Source organism: Leptonotus elevatus, chromosome 9 (assembly GCF_054856555.1).
Source record: "Leptonotus elevatus isolate MCC_2025b chromosome 9, RoL_Lele_1.0, whole genome shotgun sequence".
NCBI classification, from domain to species: domain Eukaryota; kingdom Metazoa; phylum Chordata; class Actinopteri; order Syngnathiformes; family Syngnathidae; genus Leptonotus; species Leptonotus elevatus.
The window spans coordinates 5,518,113-5,541,810 of NC_141247.1; the positions used below are offsets into that span (position 1 = coordinate 5,518,113).

Genomic DNA, 23,698 nt, shown 5'->3' on the forward strand with positions numbered 1-23,698 from the left:
GTTGATTGGTTTATAGGAGCACCAACTATCTACGGCAACTGGCTGCAACATTAGGTACAGTTGTGAAATTGTGTCTTTCCAAAGATAATGCTAAGTTTTGATTAACTGTCTTTTTATCCTCAGTAGAGGTCTCTGTTTGAATGAGTGCTGCTGTAGATGCTACATGGTTATGCATGGGCGGAGAACAGCACTGCATCAATCTGAAAGCTGTCACATTTTGGTCACCTTATTTACACTGACTTTATTATTGGAGCTGATGAGAGGGCACTGGTGTAATGATCAGTATGTCTTTTGGTTTTAAGTGAGCCAAGGCATTGTTTCTTCACCAGATGGGAATGATGGAGACTTGCTAAGAGGGGGGAATCTTCACCTGTATCATTACCACGCAACACTCTGCAAACAACATCTGTATTCTTTTTATTAGACTTTATTCACTGGACTGAGTGTTTTATGTGTTGTGTTGTCACTATGACAACCTACCACACTGAGGAGATACGGCAGTAAAATAGAATTTGAGGGATTCAAAATAGAGTAAGGTTCAAATATGTCTTTGTTTTCCTAAAGTAGGGAGTAAAACATCTCACACCAGCAGATGATGTGAGCATTCCAATAAGTGTGTCATCTCATGTGCTCAACTTCTCTGCCTTTGTGTGTGCATGCCTTAACATCTCCTAACTCTCAGATCAAGATCACGTCGACAAATAAAAAGCTTGGCTGCTGAGTTATAGATATGCTCTCTAATTTGTTATTCTTGTCACAAGCGCATATCTCTGCATATTGTCAAAGCTTTTAATTTGACCTCAAGAGCGTTTGATTGAAATCTTGTTTGTCATTGTGTGAGCCAGCCATGTTTCCAAGATGCTGTCTCAATAACGATGTTGGTGGTTCCTTTTGGTTTGAAGATTAAAAAGCTTGTTTTGCATCCACCATTTCTAGCTTTCTCTGTTTTAATGAGAAGTTGCACACATCTGTCCTGTCACTCCATTCTTGTATTGTTTAGTCTGGCTCTTATCAGAGGAGGAGAGTGATGTTCACAGACTGTGAAGGTTAAAGGGTTAGAAAAGCAAACTATATTGTCAAGTAAAAAGAAGCAGCTTACATGCTTGTTTAGACATCTTTGTCCGACCTTTGCTCTGCTGATACGCACTCTGTGTATCCTCTGACATTTCATCTCCATGCAGCAATGGAGCAATTGGTGAGTGAGCTGAGTGCACTCTTGAAGTTGCTGGATCAGGAGACCCTGAGCTCCTCCACACAGGAAAAGAAGACCTCAGTTTGGAACCTCTTGCAGCAGATACAGCCATCAGGTCAGGCAGCAAGCAGATTTTGATTTTAATGAAACTTTGTGTACTTGTCAATAGTGATGGCACAACACTAAATCTCAAATTGTAGGTCAATCGGAACAGGGGATTGGGAGCTACACACCACCAAATTTGTATGTTTTGTGTGTGTGTGGGGGGGGGGGGGGTCAATCAATGAATATTCAACTTTCAATGAATATTCAATGAATATCTGGGGGTATAGATAGAGGTCTACTGGTAGAGTGTCTGCCCTGAGGCTGGGAGGTTGTGAGTTCAATCCCTGGCCGTGTCATACTAAAGACTATAAAAATGGTACCCATTGCCGCCCTGCTTGACAGAAGGTCAAAGTCAACGAAAACAAAACGTCAAAAGGTTACTAACATATGCACCAGTCAGAGATTTGGAATCCTTGTTGAATTCTCTTTCCAACAATACCAGTTTTGTTAAGATTGACCCAGTCGTTCCTCAGGTACAAGGGTTCATGAAAGGTGGCCACGCCCATTTTTGACGACAATGGCCGAAGCTCCCAAACCCCTGCTCCAGTTTACCTACAATTTGAGAATTAGTGTTGTGCCGTCACTATCAACAAGTACAGTAAAATAAAATGAGAAATAAAGTAAAATGTATACAAACGTTGGTGAGCTACAAGTGTTCGATTGTGCCTTTGTTATTGCAGTTTCAGGAGCAGACTACATCTATGTGAACTCTGCAGTGTACAGGAATGGCACCAGCTTCGTGGAGTCCCTCTTTGAGAAGTTTGGTGCGTTTCAATTCAGTACATTTACAGTACACAGGGTCTCCGTTTGTCTTTAAATACGAGTTGCTTTCATTTCCAGACTGTGAGCTTGGGGACCTAAAGGATGTTACAGACGATTTGAAGCTAGAAAAAGACACACAAAGTGAGACTTTGAAACAGGTCAGTGGCCTAATTTCTTGCACAGCCACATTTTTAAATAGAACTGGCTTAGTTTTGTGATATTTGACTCTCCACATCATTTAAAATCTATGTTAGACTTTCAGCCTTTCCTTTCCAAAACTAACGATATGAGCGAAGATTGCGAAGTGTAAATGATTGAAAAGGCCTTAGGGAATAAAAGATGATGTATTCCATGTTGCGGGGTTTCCCACATGCTCATCGCACTGTAAATTAAGATTTAGGGCTCCACCCAGGGAATCGTTTATTCTCTGTATCTCTTTGATGGAGAAGCCCCTTTGGCTGGGAACATACAAATCACTCATACTATATCTTTCTATCTCGCCTCTAAGTGCTGTGGAGACTCCTCAGCTGGGCAGTCAGCAGAATCTCCTCCGCCTCTGCCCACAACACCTCCGCCTGAGGAGTATTATGAGGAGGCAGTGCCACTCAGTCCGGGCAAGATGCCCGAATACATCCTCACAAGAGGTAAACATCTTTCTTCCTTGACTCGACTTGTTGTCCTTATTGATTACTTTCCAGTCAGCTGTTAGACATTATAGACGTATACATTTAGCACATCATTACGAATAACTGGGTGCCTCTTGGGACTTAAAATGCTTAATTTTAGTGTCAGATTTGTAGTTGTTCATTTCTATCTTGTAAATACGAATAAGATAAAAAGGTATACCGCAATCGATTCAAAGTCAACTAACAGCTTTAGGTTTCAAGAAATGTGCCTTAGCAATTGTGAAGGGGAAAATTATATATTTAGAATATTATATATTTAGATAAATTCTAAAAATGTAATATTAATCAGAAGTGAGGTCACATATAACATATTATTGTCAAGAAATGTTTAAGGTTGACTTTAACTCATTCACTCCCAGCTATTTTAACTGAAGCAACCCCCTTCTCTCCTGCCTGTTTTACTGGATTTTGCAAGGTCCACAGAATATTCTGTTCCATTGCTATAAAAACATGGAACCTACCAAAATAAAAGATTAGAGTCTCTTCTTTTATCAGGAAAAAAAGGTATATTTGTATCTGTAGCTAAGTTTCATCATTATTCACAAACCTATTGAAAACACTGAGAAAAAGAGCTTGGCCCTGGCTGATCTCTTATATTTGTTTTTTGTAATAACTACTATTCCTTTAAGCGACCTCTTCAGGTCCTAGGCTGCATCAAAGACTTCTGTATGCTCTAGCATAAAAAAAGCATTAAAAAAATATTTCTACGTTTTTGGGTTTGAATGAGTTAGTCAAGTATTTCATGCTGTATTTTTTGCAGTTAGAGCTAGCCCTCCCAATTCCATAGAGGACGGATATGAAGATGCAGACAACAATTACCCAACTACTCGTATCAACTCCCATCGTAAAAACTCCTGTAAGTTAACAATTCTGTACATAATACCCGCCCGCATCTAAATGTAAATTAAGGAAAATATTTTGACGTACCCTGCCTCTGCTGTCTCAGATAATGATTCTGACGCTCTGAGTAGCTCCTATGAGTCATATGAGGAAGACGAGGAGGAGAAGAACCCCGGTGTGCGACTCACACATCAGTGGCCTTCAGACGAGAGCTCCATGCCTCCTACCAGGGACTGTCGCATCTGTGCCTTCTTGCTACGCAAGAAACGCTTCGGCCAATGGGCCAAACAGTTCACAGTTATACGAGAGAATCGATTACAGGCTAGTAAATGCAGGAAAAATAAGACACATTTGTATATTTAAATCCATATATATATATATATATATATAATTATATATAATATTTGCAATTATTTTTACTATTATCTGTGTCATTGTGCAGTGTTATAAGAGTTCCAAGGATACATGCCCTTACGTGGACCTACTGCTTCCCCAATGCACTGTGGTCTACGCCCCAAAGGACAGCAAACGGAAGCACCATGAACTCCGGTTCACCCTACCCAACGGAGATGCTCTGGTGCTAGCTGTGCAGAGTAAAGAGCAAGCGGAGAGATGGCTCAGGGTAACTGCAACATGATTTAATATGTTTACTCGTTTAATCGTTCACTACATTTGGTATACACCGTAACGTAGCTACAATAAGTCCTTTGCACAGGTAATAAAGCAAAGTAATTTCGGTCATAATTAGGGGTGTCAGATTAAAATGTTTAATTGTAATTAATTGCATGATTTCGATAGTTAACTCACGATTAATCACAAATTTTATATCTGTTCTCAATGTACAATAGAATATTTTTTTCTAATATTTTTTCCTACTTTTGTTAACATAAAAGTGTGTGGGGGGGGGGGCTAATATAAATATGGCTGCATATTTTAGTCATTGATACAGTAATTTCATAATAATTTATAAAATGTATTTCAAATTAAAAAGAGATGTACTGTACTGTAAAAAACGAGTGTGATATTGATTTGTGTTGAGGTTATTTTTCTGCCACTAGATGGCATTATTGCATTTGTAAGACGTAAGTGACAGCTCAGTGCATTTTTCTTTTCACATTAAAAGCTATCTAATCTTTAACATGAAGTAACTTATGAAATTCTGCACATTTTTAAAATTGTAAAAGACCTCAGTCTCCACAAATATTTGCATTATTTTTAATTTTATTACTGCTAAATTTTGACGTGGAAATCCCCCAGTACAGGCTTTCCAAGTAAGGGATCATTAATATTGCGTTAAAAATTTTTTTTGTGGCATTAAAGGAACTGTAAATTAACTCAAAATTAACACACTAATTTTGACACCCCTAGTCATAATGTAAGACGATGTTTATTGTGTTTAGTATTGGTAGAAATTGTTTGACTTAAAATGATCGCCTATAGGTTGTCAGAGAGGTGAAGGGTCAATGCACTGGGCCGGAGGTATCCGCGTCGCCCGTCATTCGGAGGAAGAGCGAACTTGACAAGGTGAGTCAAAAGGTGGTAATACTTTGATGTGGCCTCTGTCATTTGCTCCCGCAAATTAAAATTCCTCTTCACAGCTGTGTCGAATAAAAGTTAGCAGTAAGCAGCAATTGTGTTGTCACCATTAATTCTCCCAATCAATTATATGTCAAAACACAGTAAACCTGTGTTTGATTGACAGCACAAAGACAAGATGTTATTCAGTGGTTGTTAAGACATCAATAATAGGGCTGGAGGTGACTCACCTGTTGGACTGAGTACTGATAAGTACCATGAATTCAAGCCAACAAAGGGAGGGTCGGAATTCACAAGTGTGTGTTTAGCTTCTAATATCATGTGTTTGTGGTACGCACTACATGTGAGCAAAAAAAAATGAAAGTGAGGGATTCCGGTGGTACATACAGTATGTATAGACAGGACAAGTGGGATGGGTATTGGAGCTGTTGGTTGTGCCCGTGCACAACAAACTAACCCCAGATTGCTCCTGAAGGCTCTAACAACACCCTTGCTTGTAAAACATATTTCTTTTATTGAGTTGAAGTGTCTCAGTAAATAAATCCATTTTTCTGTAATGCATGTGTGCTCTTTCTCAGAGGTTATCTGCAGAGAGGAACAATTCAGATTCAGACAGTGTTGGCGTATCAACAGGGGAGAACCTCAGAGAAAATGGTGAGAATAATTCATGAATGGAGCTACGTTTTTTTTTTTTTGTGGCAGTTGCAGCATGCTGTGGAAATTGCCTCTTGCTGATAGATTGATGATAAGAATAATAGGCTGCCTGGCCAAAAAGTCAATACCGGGCTTTGACTACATCCCCTTCTAAGAGCCAGTCATGTATCCACAGTGTAAAGCTTCTCATTCCTTAAACTATCATATTGGAGACGTTGTAGCTTTGCTTTGGGTGTGTAGGTTCAGATAGCTGATGTCAAATTGTGCCACGACCCTGAACAGGGTATCCGATTAGTGATAGGCTGATGCTGACTATTAGCAGTCAAGGAGACACATAACTGATATTTCAAGCCAATATTAATTTGCACTAGAACAGAAAATAGCAGTGTAAAAATAAAAAAAACATTTTCCTGTCATTTTAAACGTATAAAGAATTGACAGCTTTGTATTTGTTTATAGCAAAAATTGCAGTGAGCTTCCAGGGTCATCTCATGTCATCGCTGTCCTGTGAAAAACTATCTAATCTATTATTGTCTTTTTTTTATATGTTTTTGGGATGTCTGCATTTAGCTTCATCCCATAAATGTAAAAATGGTTAAAAAAAATAAATAAATAACTAGAAGAAGAAAAAAAAGAAGTGTTTTTCACAGGACAGCAACAATGTGTTAAGCTAAACTAGAAATGTCTGCAGAAATTGCGTGGGAATGCTGAAAGCTGAATGCTAATAGCTGAATGCTAAGTTTAATGCTTATGAAGGAAATTGAAGGATACAATTACAAAGTAATTAAAGGTGTATTCAAGGATCTTCTCGAAAAGTAGAAGCCAAACGTCCGTTTTTTAAAATGCGCATGCGGAAGAACAAATCCTACCAGCTCTCCTGCTCGTCTGGGAAAAACGCTTATCAAATGTCGGGAACGTGCGAGCTCATCTTCATCATCATCTTCATCAGTCTCTGCAGCCGGCCTCACTTCATAGATAGATGTGCTCTTGCGGCTCTCAGCCATTTTCAAAGTATGAGGTGAGATCGGTGGAGCTACAATGATGAATGGCTGAGTCCGACGCTCACCAGCTACATGCTGCATGCGCAGCTAGGAACAATCATGCACGACGTCGTTAAGGCAGATTGATTGACGGGATTGAGAACCAATCCTTAAAATGGTCTACCCGGAAGATGCAGCGACAAAAGATCATTGAACACACCTTTAACTAGTCATGTAGTAGTAGTAGTTGTATTACTAGTAATTATTAAGTAGTACGTTGTAGTTAAATGACAAATATAAACCCATTCTCAGTCAGTAGTCAGCAGTAGTCACCTACCATAAATTACTAGTATAGTAAAGTTATTTCATTTATCTATTTATAAGCAATGCCGATCTTCCTCTTTCACATCTTTGGGTGCTGGGGTTGAAAAAAAAAGGGATTATCATCATTAATTCCTTGTCCAATCAGATGGCACTTTAAAGTCATGTCACTTCAGCAGTGTTCTGATGGAATCTACTTGTTTCTATTACTGTCTTCCAATCAAGTACTGTTTTCAATTGATTTGCAAAAGCATTTCCAATGCTTTGATTTTCAACGCAGGTAAGGTGAAGCGTGGAGCCTTTGCTGCAGGTCGAAAGATCACACGCATCATCAGCTTCTCAAAGAAGAAGACTTCTCGGGCAGCCTACAACGACCCTCGACAAGGTCAGTGGCTGCGTTCCTGTTGCTCAGCAGCTCACCTCAAAATTGACGTCATTATTTGTCTATGTTCAGGTTATCTGTCAGTGCTCGTCAACCAAGAGTGGCAGGAGCACTGGTGCTGTGTGTGCAGAGGCTTCCTGCACTTCTACCACGACAGAGGCGACCATCAGACATCCTTGCCCTCCCTGCCGCTGCATGGCTGTGAAGTGGTGCCAGGCCTGGGACCCAAGCATCCCATCGCCTTTAGAATATTACGAGCAAGCACCACTGTGGCTGCTCTTGAAGTGAGAAGTGTTTGTTTGGTACTTTTTTTCATCTGACTTAACTAACATAAAGTGCTTCAAGTTTAAAAGAATTGATTGAATGTGTCGTGCTGATTTTCAGGCAGCCAACTCTGAGGACTTTGGCAGATGGCTTGGGGTTCTCTTGGCAGAAACTGGCTCCACCACAGATCCAGAATCTCTACATTATGACTGCGTAGACGTGGAGACCATTGCTAATATCCGCAATGCTGCTCGCCATTCCTTCCTGTGAGTGAGACAGTTTTAGGGTTAAAGTGGAAGTCAACCTTAACCCCTTCGAACCCATAGATGATTGTAGTGGACATAACATATTTGCGTGTCAAAACCAATAAAACGCATCATTTGGATGATGTCAACACTTGTGGTTCGTGATTGGATCCTAGCTAACCAATCACAATTGCAAATTGATTTGCATGATGTTCATGTTAAAAATGTTACATATAAGCTTGGTAAGTTTACAACACGTTACAGCCATATTATACTGGTGTCCACTATAACAAATAAAAACATGCGATAACCCCCCCAAATTTTTTTCCATAGGAAAAGAGTTTAAATAAGCAAAAAAAAAAGGCTTGAAAGGGTTAAACATTTCTTGACAATAATATGTTTGTTGCATGTGACCTCACTAGTCTAAAAATGCCATTCTAATTAATATTACATTTGTGGAATAAGAGTTATGAAGCAAAATTTTTATCCATATCACGGCGCGGCCATTTTGCCACTTGCTGTCGACTGAAGATGACATCACAGTTGCTCAGGGCTCAGGCAACAACCAATCAGAGCTCACCTGTTTTCTGAAGCTATGCTGTGATTGGTTGTTACCTGAGACCTGAGCAACATTGATGTCATCTTCAGTCGACAGGAAGTGGTAAAATGGCCGACCCCTGAGATGGATAAAAACGTCTGGATTTTGCTGCTTACAAATATTCCACTAATGCAAAATTAACCAGAATACCATATTTAAACCAGTGGAGCTGCATAGAACATATAATTGTCACAAAAAAACCACATTTGGGTTGACTTCCCCTTTACGAATAGGCGCTGCTAACATTTGGGACCCCTTGACCTAACGCAGACGTTATTTATCCCCCTCTCTCGGAAACCAATGTAGGTGGGTCACGTCGTCAGGCAGTAACACAGACTCCAGAACATATGATGATGTCCCAAATGAGGATCTGCAGGTTGGAGATGAGCACACGTTTCCTTTTAAATGAGTATCTGTATACAGGTGTTTCTCAATAAATTTGAATATTATGAAAATTGTAATCTAAATGACATTACTATAGTTAAATAGTTCAAGATTACGTGTTTGTTTTTTTGTTTTTTATGATTTTGATGATAGACAATTCAGTGCACTAGTGGTTAGCACATCTGCCACACAATTCAGTGTGTGAGGAGAAACAGCCACCATAGTGGTGACAAGAAGGCGAAGGGGTCACGCTAGTTTAACAGCCTGTAAACCTCGCATGTCAGTCCACTGACATGCATTTAAACACACGCTTCTCACCACCTACACATGTACACACCTCCTCTGTCAGAAGTCAATAAATCTAAAAGTGGCTTCAACTGCATGGCTGAGTATTTTAACTTTTTTGTTTGCACCCCTCCCCTCCATGTGTTCTTACACTTTAGTCAATGGAGAGCTGCCGGCAGCAGTGTGGGAATCAAGGGAAGCGGCGCTCCAGTTTCTCCAGCAGTGATTCTGACAAAACCAAACCGTTAAACTCCCTCAAGCGAACGGATTCAAGTAAGTGTTTTTGGACGGATTTCTGAATGAATTCACGTTCATGTGTGCTGAGCATGCGACTGGCTTGTTTAAAGGGCCGGTACACAACACAGTTTTCAACTGGCAATTTTCAGTTTGCCCCTCCGTGGGCCTGGAAACGCAAATGCTTGAAAACATGTATATTTTTGGGAACAACATCATTAGTGTTTCCATTTAACACTGAAAACGGTTAAAGGGAAAGTCAAAAAAAAAAAGTGACAATAATTTGTTCATGCAGCCCTACTAGTCTAAATATGGTATTCTGATTAATATTGTGTTTGTGGAATAAGAGTTAAGCAGCAAAATCCAGCCGTTTTTATCCATCTCAGGGGGCAACCATTTTGCCACTTGCTGTCAACTGAAGATGACATCACGTCTCAGGTAACAACCAATCACAGCGTAGCTTCAGAAAACAGGTGAGCTGTGATTGGTCGTTGCCGGAGCCCTGAGCAACTGTGATGTCATTTCAGTCGACAGCAAGTGGGAAAATGGCCGCCCCTGAGATGGATGCTAACGGTTGGATTTTACTTCATAACTCATATTACAAAAATGTAATATTAATCAGAAGTGAGGTCACATATAACATATTATTGTCAAGAAATGTATAAGGTTGACTTCCACTTTAACTCATTCACTCCCAGCCATTTTCACTGAAGCAACCCCCTTCGCTCCCGGCTGTTTTACTGGATTTTGACTGATTTTGCAAGGCACACAGAATATTGTGTTCTATTGCTATAAAACATGGAACCTACCGAAAGAAAGATTAGAATCTCTTCTTCCCTCAATAATTTGTATCCTGTTTTAATATTCACATTGCTGATGAAAACACTGACGAAAAGAGCTTGTTGCAAAATGGCCCTGGCTGATCTCTTATACTCTGCTATCACCTACTGGCCGTTTTTTTTTTTAAATTAAACTATCATTGTTTTAAGCCACCTCTTCATGTCAGAAGCTGCATCAAAGTCTCATGTATGCTCTTGCATAAAAAAACTGGGCAAGCATATTATTGTTTAGCATTTTTTGCAAGCCAGTGAGAAGGGAGGACGGATCATTTTGACACCTGTAACTTTCTAACATGAAACTTTTCAAAAACACAATAAAAAGTTTACATTTTTACTACGTTGTCATAGAGAAGGACCCAAAAAACTTCTTGCTGGAATTAAAGAAGTTTTACAGATGCTACATCTTAATCATACCTAACAAAGGAATCCCAGATGACACTCCCTTGTGCTTACCAATCCTCTGTTTGTAATAAAATAGAACATCAGCTTCTATTTGTTTCCAAATTCCCCTGTCCCGTCTCACTTTCTATCCAGAATCTCCACTTTTCACTCCCATGTGCGCCATTGTGTCCTTTGGCTGCTCTCCCACAAATAGGGAAGATGAGCATTCTGGGTTTAGCAACATGATATTGGCGTTGTCCTTTCTTTCTCTCTCAGGCCTTTGCGTTGACATTGCGATCCTTCAAAGAAGGAGTGAGCACGCTTAGAGGCGGACAGCTTCAGGATGTAACATGAGATTTATTAGACATATTAGATTCACTGTCTCGGCCCATGACCTTTACTTCGGCACCAGTGTGTCACATTACATCATAAGCTTATCATTGAGGTTGATTATGTTCTTAATGTTTTTGTTTCATTATTTTGTCATTAATTAGCGAGAAAAGATAAATACATGACATCTCTCTTCAGACTCTAACCAGTACGGAAGGTATGGGAAAACACGAGCAGAAGAGGATGCTAAGCGCTACCTGAAAGAAAAAGAAGAGCTGGAAAAAGAAAAGGAGGGGATTCGAAATATGCTCTCAAACCTCCGACAGGAGAAGCGAGAGCTGAAGGAACAGCTGCAAACAGCTTCTGGTAAGAAGAGCCACGAAAGATGAAAAGAAAAGGAAAAAAATCTTTACTTTGGTCCTCATATCCTTACAGCTCCTCAGCTTTGTATGTAGAAATCCTGCAAAAGCTTGCATGTCGAATGGGTCTGCTCTGTCTGACCCGGCTGTCTGACCTCCATAAACCCAGATTATTTTCGAGTGAGTGGGAACAGAATTGAGCCTGCAGGGATAAATAAAACATAAACAACATAGCATTCCTCACTGATTTATTAATTTCCTTAAGTTTAATATTCAGTCTTATATTCTAATTGTTTCAAGCCAAAATTGGAACATTCTTATATCAAAACTAAAATCATCCATTATGAATAGAAAGTGTGTAAAAGTGCAGAGTTGTTAGCAAACCATTTTATTATTAAATTGAATGAGCTATTTTTACAATGTCAGTATAGACTTCATAGGCAATTCATTAGGTAATTGATTGATTGACGTCTTTATTTCGAACATAACATAAAACAGTAATCTAATGTGCATTCGAGAAAGTGGGAAATCGGACTTTTTCGACTTCAAACCAGGAAGTGTGTACGGGAGCGCCCCCTTAAACTCGGAAATCCCACGTCGAGGGGGAGGGGAGTACCCCGACTTCACCGACCGACTACAATGTGACGTCACTCTACAATGGCGACCTCTTTGGAAACACAGACCGTGAATGGTAAAACACAATTTACTCGAGTATAAAACTAGATAGCTTTCTTCATTCATAAATATTCAACATAACTTCATGTAATACAACGTACGTGACAATAGTATGTTGCTATGTCCCTGCATGAAATTATATGGTGAACTACTGAACTGTATGGAATGCTATATGAAATAAGATAAAAATGATAAATGAAGCAAAATTGGGAGAAGGCAAATTTGCTGGAGGTCAAAATGTGTTTTGAAGACCCCCCCACCAAAAAAAAAAAAGATCACTATCCGCTATTTTGGTTGTTTACTTTCGCCGCGAACGCTTTCAGGTTGGAATTGGGAAAAGCTAACTGGGATAAGTCCGACTTCCATCCTTCCTCAAATGCAGCATAACTAGTAATCTATGAGCTGTATCAAATATGCTGTCTTTAATAAAATAATACCAAGAAATTAAGGTAACAACAGTAATGACAAAGTTATTTTTACACACAAAGAAAGACAATCATTATTGGTCTGCATATATAGGCTTATACTGATCAAAAAAACAAAAAAAAACGTATTTTACTGATATATCTGATAAGGCATATAGACAACAGTAATAATAATAATAATAATATATTGGGTTAAGTTAGTGTGAGTTGATCGTAAACTAAATTTGCTATTAAATATTTTATGATGTCGAAAGTAAGCGTAAATGAATAGCCATGTCAATCTTGGTTAGCTTAGAAAATAGCATGGGTTGTAGCTCATGTAACAGACTAGACTGGCTTCAAGTGGAGAAAAGGAGGAGCTCCTCCTACTGCTCTTACAGGGGGGAAAATAGTTTGAATATTGCTAGTCAATCTGGAGACCAGTGGTTGTGTTAGTACTTTGTGCGCTAAATGTTCAACAACTGAAAACTCACCAGATACGCCAACTTCCTTGCTACACATTCTCCTCGCCTGCTCCTTTTTGGCTTGGTGTTCACAGACCACAATGCTATTGTCCTACATTGTATTTATTTCCCCACGCTGTGTGTGGCGTAGTAAGAGGAGCAACTGCACCGCGTAGTCCTAGCTCTACTAGCTAGTTACGTAAGTAGCTACTCGAGCTTCGACCTCCGACTACCAGCAGTAGGTGTCATGAGAGGCGTGTGTGCATCCAGCCAAGCTAAACTTTTTCGGACTATTTCCTCTTCTCAGTTTTGCTATTCAAAGTGCTTTGATGAGGCACAAAATGTGTGAAACCGCTTATTATGAGCCTTGGTATTGTAATTCTACACTCAAGTGTACTGTATGTGTCTACAGAGAAGAGATGTGTCCTCTTGAACCAGCGTGTGTCCCAGCTGGAAGAGGCTTGCCGGGCTAAGGAAGCAGTACGAGTGGACCTGGAACTGCGACTGTCCCAAGTTAAAGAAAATCTCAAGAAAAGCCTGGCAGGCGGCGCCTTGGGCGCACCCATGGAAACCGTCCCACCTGTCAAGGTATTTTAAAAGGAGGATTATTCATCTTTACCCGCCGCTGCCTTCACATACAATTATACAATTTATTCCTTGTCTATAGGGGTCCAGAAAGAAAACGCATAATATCTACAGTGACAGCTTACCAGTAAACTGTGCCTCGGAGATGCGCAAGCGACCCCCCTCTATGTATGCTTCGTCTTCAGGAACTGTCATGCAGAAGGCAAAGGTAATGCTTACATTCACTTCCTGTATGCTCGCCTGCCTACAGTCGAGCAATTTCTCTGTAAAAGCTTTTTTCCCCCCGATACCATTGAGTGATGTGATTATCTAGTATTGTTTACTGCACATTTTGTTCTGGTTTGTGTCATTTTATTTTTTGCCTTCTATTTTTCCAGGAATGGGAATCAAAGAAAAGAACTTAAAGACAGCATCTTCAGAAGTACTTAAAGTAATTGGAACTGATTACAGGATGTAAAGTTGCAGTCTGCCATCCTGCCGAGGATGATTTCTCACCCTCATTCAGAAGCACAAATGTCCAATTCAATGTTGTAATGAAAGAAAGCAGCCACTAGGTGGAGATAAATCTTCAATAATTATTTTGTACTTCAGCGCCTGAGAGGACTTCACATTTCAGAAATCCAAAGACTCTAAAAAAACTGTTCAGCCTTAAATAATGCAGATCTCCACGTGGTAAGCACAAATGAGATATGTCGGGTGTTGGAAAGTTGCAACGCGTAGTGCAGTGTGAATGCATGCAATATTGGCTCAAGGGGGGTTATGGTTTTATATGGGAAAAGACAGATTATAAATGTGAGGTGTTGTGATAAGATGATTGAAAGTAGATAAAGTCCCAATGTGCCTTTCAATTACTGTTTTTTTTTTTTATGACTACTGTTTTCTATGTTTTGAGCTTTGTGTATAGTTCATGTCGGAGTTTTTATAATGCTCCTGATAACACAATTTAACCATCTGCTAAAGGACGTGCGTCACGAGATGTGCACTAAGTTTAGGTTCTGAAGACATCCTGCATCAATTTAGACATATCCTAGAGCACAAATGGTCATTGCCATTGATAGTTGACCCATTCATCAAGAGGTGTGATGTAAAAATATAACTCAATCTGTCAAAGTGGGGAAATTGTACCTTTTTCATTTACCTGCAAAACCTGTGGTTGACTTTTGCACTTTAAGATTCTCTGACCTGGGTGTCTACAGACCCTTAAAGTTATTAAATTGATTAATGCTATTCATAGCCATGACATGTATTTTAATAACATTACAATGATAATCCAGTTTAAAAAGATACACCATTATTAAATGCAATTTTCTTTTGTTTAAGACGTTTGTTTTTCCCACTTCTTCATTGTTCACGTTCTTGCCTGCTTAAGCCATTTAAAGTCGCAGTATGAAACAAGTTTGAAGGATTGTTATTGTTGGTACGTTAACACTAATGAGATATATTTTCCACATTTGCTCGTCCTGAAATTATAATAGCCTCAATTATCCAAAACAAAACAGCACACCAGCTTGTCCTGCATCACTGTTTTATTATTCTAATGTTACATGCTGTGAAAGTAATTACAGAACATGGTCTTGTGCAAACAATGTATTTGTAAAAAAAAAAAAAAAAATAGCAGTCAGATGGAACACATTTTAGTGTGACACAGCTGAAACAGACATTTGTTTTTTTACAGCTAGTTCAATCATTCTTGTTTGATTTGCCGGTCAATGAACAAATTACAGCCTTGGTGGACTCGCATGTGATGTGATGTCGATGTGGTATTCATTTGTTGCCTCAACATCTGGTTGAAAGTTGTTGTTTTTTTACATATCACTTCTCAACCAAAAGCATGTATGATGACTTCAGATCCAAGCGACTGGCCTGGTGTCTCCGTCGGGAATGCGAAGCAGCTGCAGGGTGGTGAAATGAACCCAGCGGCAGCTTGCGAGCATCTCTCAGAGAAAGAGATAATAAAGCCAGTAGAGAATATTGACGAAAAGGAACGCCGTGGGGAAAACGGTGCGGGCATGGCGATCGATGTTGTGTGGATTTTCCACAATGAAGATGGCGACTGCCCTCCTTGAAGCCTCCTTTACTGACAACAGGCTGCAGCCTTGACCTGATTTTTCCTCCTTGGCTTCACTGGTGGCCTTCGTGTCGCTGTTGGCTGACTGTTCTGTAGGTTCCTCGGCGGCGGAGCTCACTTTCACCGAATTTTTCGGTTGGGTGGAGCGGACGATGGGGACGGAGCCGTTTCCACTGCACTCGTTGAACTCTCTCACAAGATCCTAAAAAAAAGATGGCTGCTTTCAGTATGTGAACATCACGCCAATATATTTTTGCTGAAATTTGGACATGTGTCCCACCCTGTGTAAGTCCTCTATGGTCTGGTGTTGCATGGTATAGAAGTGAGCACATGCGTACTCCAGTAGAGCACCAAAGATGAAGGTAAAGCAAATGCCCAGGTAGACGTCGATGGCCTTAATGAAGCAGTTGGCATTTGGTAGGGAGGTGCGAGCGCCCATCATAAGAGTAGTCATCGTCAGGACTGTCGTAACACCTGCAAGAAGATCACACGTTTCATATAAGTGTTCGTTCCTCCTATCCATTTTCTATAACCCTTGTCATCATTATGGTCGCAGGGACGCTGGAAATTTGCCCGTGAGGTGGTTTGCTTGCCAGCAAATCGCAGCCCTCACAGTTGTATTGACCTTTTCTACCAATCAAATTAAAGTAATAGCTGTCTCATTCTATTACCTTTCGGACGTACTGTATGAGTCAGATCGAAACTACTATACTGCTTTCTTGGTGCTCTTTAGTACTGATTCTAGAGTCTCCTATAAAGTTTACTGTTACCTACCGGTACATCGCAATGTTTTCTTGAGTTCCTTCAGTAAGGAATTTGACAAGAAGTGACGTTTTTAGTGCACAACCCCGTGTTATCACAATGCATATCCCAGCTGGCTTCGGGCAGTAGGCAGGGTACACCCTGAACTGGTTGCCAGCCAATCCAGGGCACACACAGACAAACAACCATTTACACTTACAATCACACCTAGGGACAATTCAGAATGTTCAATTAACCTGCCAACCGGAGTACCCAGAGAAAACCCACACTGGCACGGGGAGAACATGCAAACTCCACCCAGGAAGGCCAAAGCCCGGACTCGATCTCACGTCCTCTGCACTGGGAGGCGGACGTGCTAACCAGTCAACCACCGCGCCGCCTAATTAAGAACCACTTCTGAAAAATAATTGATTTTGGATTCTCATCTTTGTTTGAGACTATGATTAATCTGTTACTAACCAATGCAGGTCCTGGCTGGTACAGACGACTGGCTGATCCAGAATGAGACCCAGGAGAGAACCACCAAGAGAGTGGAGGGAACATATGTTTCCAAGATGAAGAACAACACGTTTCTGCGCAGTGCAAAATGCAACACCAGCTTGGGGTATTGTCCTGTGAACAAACAAACGCAAATGAACCCTTTTAAAAGCTATAATAATTCCCTGGTGTTTGCAGCAGGCTTACCAGTTTCGTACACAGCCTGTGACACAGATGTGTAGTAGCTCTCCACGCTATACTGAGCCAGCCGCAGCGTGTCCAGACCCCTCACTGAATCATTCCCTCTGGTCCAGTAAAACACAACATCCTGCAGGTTGTAGCCCCCTGATTACACACACAACACAACACTTGTCTTTATTGAGTTCTGTAGCCAAATGCAAGCCTGTGTCGTTGGCGTCATACTTACTACAATGATGATTATAATGATGATGATGATATTGAGGAAGATGGAGATGATAGTGGCAATCTACACCGTAAATAGGAGAGTATGGTGGATGTGAGTGAGTTGGAATTCAGTTACTCACAGCTTTCTAGCTGCAGGGTGCACACCTGTCTGTCCATGGGGTATTTGGTCAGGTCCATGTTGCAGGCGATGGTCGCTGTGATGCTGTCAAGACAACATTGTCTGATTTGTGTGCATGCTCCCCCCCCCCCCCCCCCCCCCACACACACACACAAGCTGATGTGTTGGTTCATGTGTAGGTGATTGAGGTGAAACAAAAGCGTCCAAAAATGAAGCGGCAATATTTTAGCCATCCTTCAATTTGACTATTTTTGTGTGTATGTGTAAAGTAGTATTATATTAAACTGAAGCCCTGTACTTTGGTTTGAATTCTATTGCAGTTTTCTGGACGTCATGATTAAGTAATTAACTAGAGCAGTTTTCAAAACAATAAAACTAATTGTGCAGTTAAACAAATTCTCTACTAACTGATAGCCCCTCGATTTATTTACTTTTTGTGGGGGGGAAATTTTAAACAGTGGACCCCCGCATACTAAGGTGCCAAACGGCACCCACAGATTCACCTATTCAGAGTTATTTCATTTTATTATAATTTTTTTTATATTTATTATTGAAAAAAAAAGTTTTGTTTGGGGGGAGCCAACCCCCATTATTCGAGGATGATGTATATCGGAAGTTTGTCAGTCATTTTTGAAGAATATACTATAAAGTAAAGCCCTGCTGTTCATAGGCCTGTAAAGTTTTAGGTTGTAATTTTACTATTCACCACTAGATGGCAGACATTAGCTTAGTTGTGCTTGCACCGGGGTCTTATACTACAACATGAAGAGACCTAAAAATTAGTGGTGAGCCGGATATTCGTACAACAAGAATTGATTTTTTCTGGATACAAATATTACAACGGATAGAATTCCTTAATAGGGCCAAACCTGCCCTCCTCACGCTGTTTTGTAAATAGTTTTCAAATAAACAAAAACAAAAAAAACAACTTTTGATCAATCCATATAAATTTCAAACGTTTTTTTCCAATTTCACAACAAAACAAAAAAATATTGATGTAAGCCCCACCCCATATTTAGTTAAACCATGCCCACTTCCGGTTTAGACCCCGCCTCCTCCAAATAAATATACTCACTCATCCCAACTAATAATTCTTTATAAATTTGGAATGACATGCAGGACAAACATATTACCTTTGCTCTCCATAATTGTCAATTCATAACAAACCGGAGGCCTTAAGATGGTGATCCGCTTGCCTTGTACTATTTTAGAAGTGTTGCTAACAAATTGTAACAAATAAAGTTGTGGAATCTGTGGGCATTCTACTTTGGGGTTGATATTATTTTGTTCCGTTTTTCAAAATTTCACCGACTATCAAACCATTCAAGAAGAAGCTTTAGCTGTCTGTGGACTTCAAAAGCGAATTGATGCCCAAAACAATTATGACAGTGAAGCAACTTGCTACCCTTATTCCAGCTTTTGTGGGAATGATTACGCTGCATGATCAGATAATCATATTATAAAGCCATGAGTCACAAATGGAAAAAAATAAAAACTGAAATCAAGAAAACGTGAGCTAGATATGATTGTAAACAAAGTCGAGGCCTGAAAAACAATTTTTTTTGGCACGCTGTCCTCTGAAGTCAACAACAAGCTCCGTGACGAAAGGCCTTCGGGGTATGTCGGCTGTCGCCAATAGTGGCGGAATGCCCATGTAGGAGGGGCGAGAAATGTCTTTGTTCGCACACGATATGGCTGTTTTTAGGGGTAAGCCTTATTAACTAAATGATGTAAAGAAAGGTAATAACATCTCTCATTCTTTGGTTAGGATACTAGAGTACAGTTGTAATCGCAATGCGCACCTGACTAAGGGATGGAAAGTTTTAGTACTATTGCTAAAATGTTACTCGGAGTATGAGTACTAGCAGGGGTATAGTAATGTGGGGTGGAGGTTAGTTAATTATTCTAAGAGCCCATAACTGACGAGAATCCTTCAGGCTTCGAAGTAGTGTTGTCAACTTTTTGTCTGCCACTAGAGCAGGGGTCACCAACTCCAGTCCTCGAGGGCACCTGATTCAAATAACAGGATCCTTATCAGGCTTCTTCAGAGCTTGCTGATGAGTACGAGTAGTAGTGTGCGGAGGCTCTTAGCTTAGGTAGCAAGTTGCTGCGATTCTAATGAAACCTTTAGATCTTTTCTGAGCACTTCAACATGATTTCTCATGCTCATGCGCTCGCTCTGCATATTATTTTTTAAACATTGTACAATATTTGTGAACGTGTAGGAGAATGTACCGAAGGGCATAGAGAACGGTCCCGTTGCTGAAGATGCGTATGAGGCGGTTTTCCACCGTCACATCATGCAGGAAGGAGCGCTTTGAGTCAGGAATGAAAGTGTCGGGGATCCAAAGAAGTGACACCAGGCGTCCATCCAAGCTGACACTCTCGTTCCCTGGGAACACCAGTCTGGAATCACGCCACCGCTGGCGCAAAAAGATAGTCGCAGTGTAGTCCTGTAAAGAGACACCTTGGTGTATTAAATCATCAACTGTTACTTTATTGCCTCGTTCAAACAGAGACATATTGTCCCACTCAAAAATAATAGCAGAAATATTGTAGCCTACCATATTGATTTCAGAGATGGCATCGATGCTTGCGATGTCAAGACTCATCCCGATTTCCACTGGACCCTCTGTCGGACAGACACAAAAAGCTTTGGCAACCAATGCATGCACAATACTAACTGATCAAAACTGCCTCTACCATTGAAATTGGGTCTCAAGTAGCGGTTGTATCCTTTCATCAGCTTCTGAATGGTCGGCAGGAGCTGGGAGTCGTTCCATTCCCCCCAGTGGGGGCCAGTGAACATGCAAGCACTGGGGACCACAGACAGAAATCAGTTTCAGCGCTATCCATGGTACAAGTCGTGCAGTGGGGGGGGGGGGGGTCTCACCCAAGAGTGATGGTCAGGCACGTGATCAGCAGAGTAGGCAGCTGGATAAACATTTTGGATCAGCAGCTGAGCAATGACAAATGTGAAGAAATGCTCATTGTCCATAAATCACTGTGCATACTGTGTTTACAGTAGGATGTCATACGTTGTTATTATTGTTGTTATTATTATTATTATTATTTATGCTAATATTCACTCATTTTGAATTTGATGCATGTTTCAAAAAAAGCTGGGACAGAAGCATAATTGCAATTTGCCACTGTGTTTCATCACTTTTTAACAAAATTCAATAAGCGTTTGGGAACTTCAGACACTAAATTAGTGAAACTTTATAGGTGGAGTTGTTTTCCCTTTGACATACAACATACAGTTTAGAGCTTCATAACATGCCAACCATTTTCATTGGGAGACGGGTCTGGACTGCTGGCACGCCAGTCTGTTACGTTTTTTTACTACAAAGCCACGCTGTTAACATGTTCAAAAAGTGGCTTAAGATTGTCTTGCTGAAATTTGTAGGGACATTGCGTTTTTTAATACTTTGTCCTGCACTCCCAAAAGACGTATTTACCTGTATATGTTTTTTTTTTTAAATGCTAGAGCATACAGAAGGCTTTGATATGGCTTCTGACATGAAGAGATCGCTTAAAGCAATGGTAGTTATTTAAAAACGGCCAGTAGGTGGCAGCAGAGTATAAGAGATCAGCCAGGGCCATGTTGCAACAAGCTCTTTTTCTCAGTGTTTTCAACAGGCTTGTGAATAATGATGAAACGTAGCTATATTTTAATGCTAATTGCTGCAAAACAGAAACAGACACAAATCTACTTTTTTTGTCCTGATGAAAGAAGAGACTCTAATCTTTCATTTGGTAGGTTCCATGTTTTTATAACAATAGAACAGAATATTCTGTGGACCTTGCAAAATCAGTCAAAATCCAGTAAAACAGCCGTGTGTGAAGGGGTTGCTTCAGTGAAAATGGCTGGGAGTAAATTATTTAATTGTGCCCTCACAGATGTGCAAGTTACCCATTCTTTTGGCACTAAGTAACAAACAGTAAATTTACAAACAGCAACAAAAATCCGCCGGACTTATTTTTTTCCACCTCATGTCGTCAGAGTAGCGAGGTTGGAAGAGGTAATGGAAATATTTTGGGGAAATGAGGGGACACTCCTCGACCTCTTCATTTCATTGAGAAGTCTACCGAAGATGACATCGCCATTCGTGATGAACCGTCTGCAGAGCTGAATTTTTACGATCGCCACACATGTCAACTTTATGCTTCATGTTTCAAGTGTGATTAAATTAAAGCCAAATAAAAATGTAACACTTTTACTCAAAACAGCTTTGTATATTCACAGATGTGTCAGTAGTCTCCCTTTGAAGCATATCAGAGCGCATATCAGGGTTTTGATGACGTATGAATCGGATGCGTGCGGATGAGCGTTCACAGTGCAGACGCATCGCATACATCCGATTTATATCTACATACGAAAGAGGCCCAGGTCGGGTGTGAAAAAATCGGAATTGTACCGCTCACACTGCACGAAAAAATCAAGACACTTGTGAAAAAGTCTGAATTGAGCTGCAGTGTGAACGCAGCTTATGTCATTGACACGCAAGCTGTTTTTACCATTACTGCCGCTGGAGAGAGCTTCATTATGGTGTACCAACACACCAGAGTGATCTGGGAGCTGAAATGCCAAGATGAGGCAGCCATTTTGCATTCACACAATAGCAAACAGCAAAATAAATGGTTGTAGTCTGAATTTGTGAATGTGTTGAAACTATTGTATGTCTCTATTACTATTACAGTCGTATAAAAAGTTGCAACCCTCAGTGATAGTTACACTCTGAATGGATAGTGTTGGACCTCTGAGATTCCAGATGTCTCAACAAAATGTGACATGTGTAATGGACTTGGAATGGATTTTTGAAACCAATGTGGTGCATCAGCCAATTTCATCATTCAATGTGACAAAACTGCACGTTTGCTCTTGTTCTTGTAACATGTGGGGAACTGGTCTACACCCTCCTCTTCTATAATAACTAGTCCTGTATGTCTAAATAGCACATAAAGCGGGTGAAGAAGAGGAATGAACATTAAATGGTTGTTTTGTTTTCCTGTATCCAAGTTACAGGTGACAGGGAAAGTGTCACCTGCTGATTTATGGGACTGCTGCCTCATGGTTAATTCACAAGGCTGGTGCCAGCTAACTCATCAAAGACGCACCATTGTGTTGTGAGTTATTCCCTCAAACACATTTCCCCTAAATGAATCTCCCTGTCACAAATAGACTTTGCGCTCTCTCTTGATAAAATTTGCAAAATCTGACTATCTCTTGTTTCCAGCCATTTCCAAATTTATGATTTAATGTTGCTCTGATTTGGTTTGGTTTACTGGTTTGAACATATAAACCTAATGATATGTTACTGAAGGCAAAGCTATTCCGTCCATGTATTATTCACGCAGTGGTGCCATTCTAAATGATGTTTATGGCAACAATGGTTTCCCTTGCTAATAGCTGTTATGAGAGTTAAGACATATCAGGTGTTAATTTGTTTCTCTGCAGTCAGCTGTGATTAATTAATATCCGCATTTTTTTCTTTACTGTTTTCATTCATCTTGTTTCTCTCGTAGTCTCCTTTCTTTATACTGGTGATGGTTTTACTTACTCAAATGCATAAAACAGTCCTTATGGCACTTGTGCATGCATGTCCACTTTGCAGTATTACGATTATTATTATTATTATTTTTACAATAAGGCAAGAGAGTTTAGTTATTATGGTGTTTGTTTGTTCTTTCTTCTTCTTACCTGTGTCCGTACGGCACCAATGATCTTCTGGATTTCTTTGTCCACCTGTTCTTCTTTTGCCCGTCGTTCTTTTGTTTCCTCTTCCAGTTTTTGTCTGCACTCTGACTAGTCTTTTTTTTATCTCTTACTTACAGTTGCATCCAAGTGTCAATCCAGCAATGAAGCGCTCCTTTGGTCCTGGTGTGCTGGTAATGTTGCTTCTTTGACTGTATGTGCATCTCCCTGCACCTCTGCACAGCTGCCGTCATCTCCCAACAGAGCTGTTGTTTAGCCCCCTCCTTCCTCTTTTCCCCTCCTTCTTTTGCTCCGCATCCCTTTCCCACATGCCTCGCTCACCTCCACTCTCAAATAAGCATGAAGCTGAAGTACAAATGTGTGCGTTTTAACTAACCTCTTGCAGGTAGACTCTTCTCTCTCACTCTCATCCCCACACACTCTACTTAATCTCACATTTACCCTTTTGCTCTTCTGCACCCTGTCAACCACCTCCTCCTGGACTTTTCTGATCGCATCCCCGCAAGCACGTCTCAACTCTAAATCTGCTCCCTTGCATCAGTGTCATCAATGTGAATGTTTCCCTTTTAGCATTTGATAAAGATGTTTGTAGATGAAGTGATCTTGCGAAATAGTGGCATCAG

The 23,698-nt window shown here is 40.4% G+C and overlaps 2 protein-coding genes across 3 annotated transcripts in view; one reads left to right on the forward strand and one right to left on the reverse strand.

Annotated features, from left to right (window-relative positions):
• afap1l1a (actin filament associated protein 1-like 1a) overlaps positions 1-14,885 on the forward strand; it is a 37,128-nt gene extending 22,243 nt beyond the window's left edge. Inside the window, exons 2-19 of one of the 2 annotated variants that reach the window (XM_086084988.1) lie at positions 1,182-1,307; positions 1,978-2,061; positions 2,138-2,217; positions 2,568-2,703; positions 3,506-3,601; positions 3,692-3,906; positions 4,028-4,207; positions 5,026-5,109; positions 5,700-5,775; positions 7,357-7,461; positions 7,531-7,742; positions 7,843-7,988; positions 8,872-8,941; positions 9,393-9,507; positions 11,217-11,384; positions 13,333-13,508; positions 13,588-13,713; positions 13,883-14,885. In XM_086084988.1, coding sequence (XP_085941114.1) covers positions 1,182-1,307; positions 1,978-2,061; positions 2,138-2,217; positions 2,568-2,703; positions 3,506-3,601; positions 3,692-3,906; positions 4,028-4,207; positions 5,026-5,109; positions 5,700-5,775; positions 7,357-7,461; positions 7,531-7,742; positions 7,843-7,988; positions 8,872-8,941; positions 9,393-9,507; positions 11,217-11,384; positions 13,333-13,508; positions 13,588-13,713; positions 13,883-13,909 — 2,222 coding nt within the window. In that variant the 3' untranslated portion in view covers positions 13,910-14,885. The remainder of the gene's footprint in view (positions 1-1,181; positions 1,308-1,977; positions 2,062-2,137; positions 2,218-2,567; positions 2,704-3,505; positions 3,602-3,691; positions 3,907-4,027; positions 4,208-5,025; positions 5,110-5,699; positions 5,776-7,356; positions 7,462-7,530; positions 7,743-7,842; positions 7,989-8,871; positions 8,942-9,392; positions 9,508-11,216; positions 11,385-13,332; positions 13,509-13,587; positions 13,714-13,882) is intronic. The other variant, XM_086084990.1, reaches the window with a different exon arrangement.
• Positions 14,886-15,034: 149 nt separating this feature from the next.
• Positions 15,035-23,375, reverse strand: gabrp (gamma-aminobutyric acid type A receptor subunit pi). The gene is made up of 10 exons (XM_086084991.1): positions 23,061-23,375; positions 20,250-20,315; positions 20,060-20,172; positions 19,921-19,988; positions 19,592-19,809; positions 17,358-17,440; positions 17,020-17,157; positions 16,795-16,947; positions 15,854-16,047; positions 15,035-15,775 (listed from the first exon to the last, which is right to left on the reverse strand). The coding sequence occupies exons 2-10, from the start codon at positions 20,300-20,302 to the stop codon at positions 15,443-15,445; spliced, it is 1,353 nt and encodes a 450-aa protein (XP_085941117.1). The 5' UTR covers positions 20,303-20,315; positions 23,061-23,375; the 3' UTR covers positions 15,035-15,442.
• Between the last annotated feature and the right edge of the window lie 323 nt (positions 23,376-23,698).

Bases quoted from the DNA above. Each gene is read 5' to 3' on its own strand.
- gabrp (XM_086084991.1), bottom strand. From the start codon at position 20,302: ATGTTTATCCAGCTGCCTACTCTGCTGATCACGTGCCTGACCATCACT. The intron at 19,989-20,059 runs GTAGAGGCAGTT...TCTGTCCGACAG, and splicing joins CTTGAGACCCAATTTCAATG to AGGGTCCAGTGGAAATCGGG. The intron at 17,441-19,591 runs GTACATTCTCCT...TTGTCTTGACAG, and splicing joins ACCGTTCTCTATGCCCTTCG to CATCACAGCGACCATCGCCT.